Source organism: Mercurialis annua, linkage group LG5 (genome assembly GCF_937616625.2).
Source record: "Mercurialis annua linkage group LG5, ddMerAnnu1.2, whole genome shotgun sequence".
In the NCBI taxonomy this organism is placed as follows: Eukaryota; Viridiplantae; Streptophyta; class Magnoliopsida; order Malpighiales; family Euphorbiaceae; genus Mercurialis; species Mercurialis annua.
This window is the reverse complement of record NC_065574.1, coordinates 46531283-46532169: the sequence shown is the minus strand read 5'-3', so window position 1 is coordinate 46532169 and position 887 is coordinate 46531283. Positions and strand designations below refer to the sequence as shown.

General features: G+C 30.2%; 1 protein-coding gene across 1 annotated transcript; it reads left to right on the top strand.

The window, feature by feature from the left end:
* The first annotated feature begins 44 nt into the window (after positions 1-44).
* On the top strand, positions 45-433 carry LOC126682468 (uncharacterized). The gene has a single exon (XM_050378179.2). The coding sequence runs from the start codon at positions 193-195 to the stop codon at positions 403-405; it is 213 nt and encodes a 70-aa protein (XP_050234136.1). The 5' UTR covers positions 45-192; the 3' UTR covers positions 406-433.
* Positions 434-887: the final 454 nt, after the last annotated feature.

Genomic DNA, 887 nt, shown 5'->3' with positions numbered 1-887 from the left:
TTTATAAAGAAAAACCCATTATAAAGCCATACCTTTCCTCTTCTTTTTCAATAAGTTTGGTATCCCCCATCTCCTTAATCACCAAGAAATCAAATTAAAACATTTGCCTACATATGCTTCAACATTGTCTTTCATGAACATTTACATTTTTCATTTCATTAGCTCAAAAATTTCTCCAAGAAAAATAAAAAAATGAGTGCTGATTGGGGGCCGGTTGTTGTAGCAGTGGGGTTGTTTATATTATTGTCACCAGGGCTATTATTTCAGCTACCAGCAAGAACAAGAGTTGTAGAATTTGGGAACATGAATACAAGTGGGATTGCTATTCTCATTCATGCTGTAATTTACTTTTGCATTGTCACTATTTTAGTTGTTGCTATTGGTATTCATATACATGTTCATTAATTTACACTTTGCTTCTTCTTTCTTTTAATCAACTTGTTAATCAGTCATCGAGTTTTACGTTTCAGCGTTTTGTTTCCATTTTCAGAAACACTTATAAAACGCTGAAAATTTATATTTATTGCTTATTCGTATAAAAAAATGTAAAGTTTGGTTTTGCTCGAGTTTGAATATTCTTATCAACAGGTTAAGCCTATATGTGCTTGCTAGCAGTGATCACAAAACAAGATTAAGCACTCAGATAACTAATTTTATAGCCTAATAGAATGTAATTTGAGCTACTTGATTTCATGCAAATGTATATTTAGTTAAGGTCAGTTGTGGGTTTTAAAATGGTTTTAGTCGCATTTTTCTACTATTTTATTTAGATTTAGTTATACCCATTATTCTGCAGGTTCATGCTCACATGATAAGTGTTAGATTTACTATTATAATTCATCAAATAATTTAAAATTTTTGAATTAAATGACCGTTTGCTAATAGTA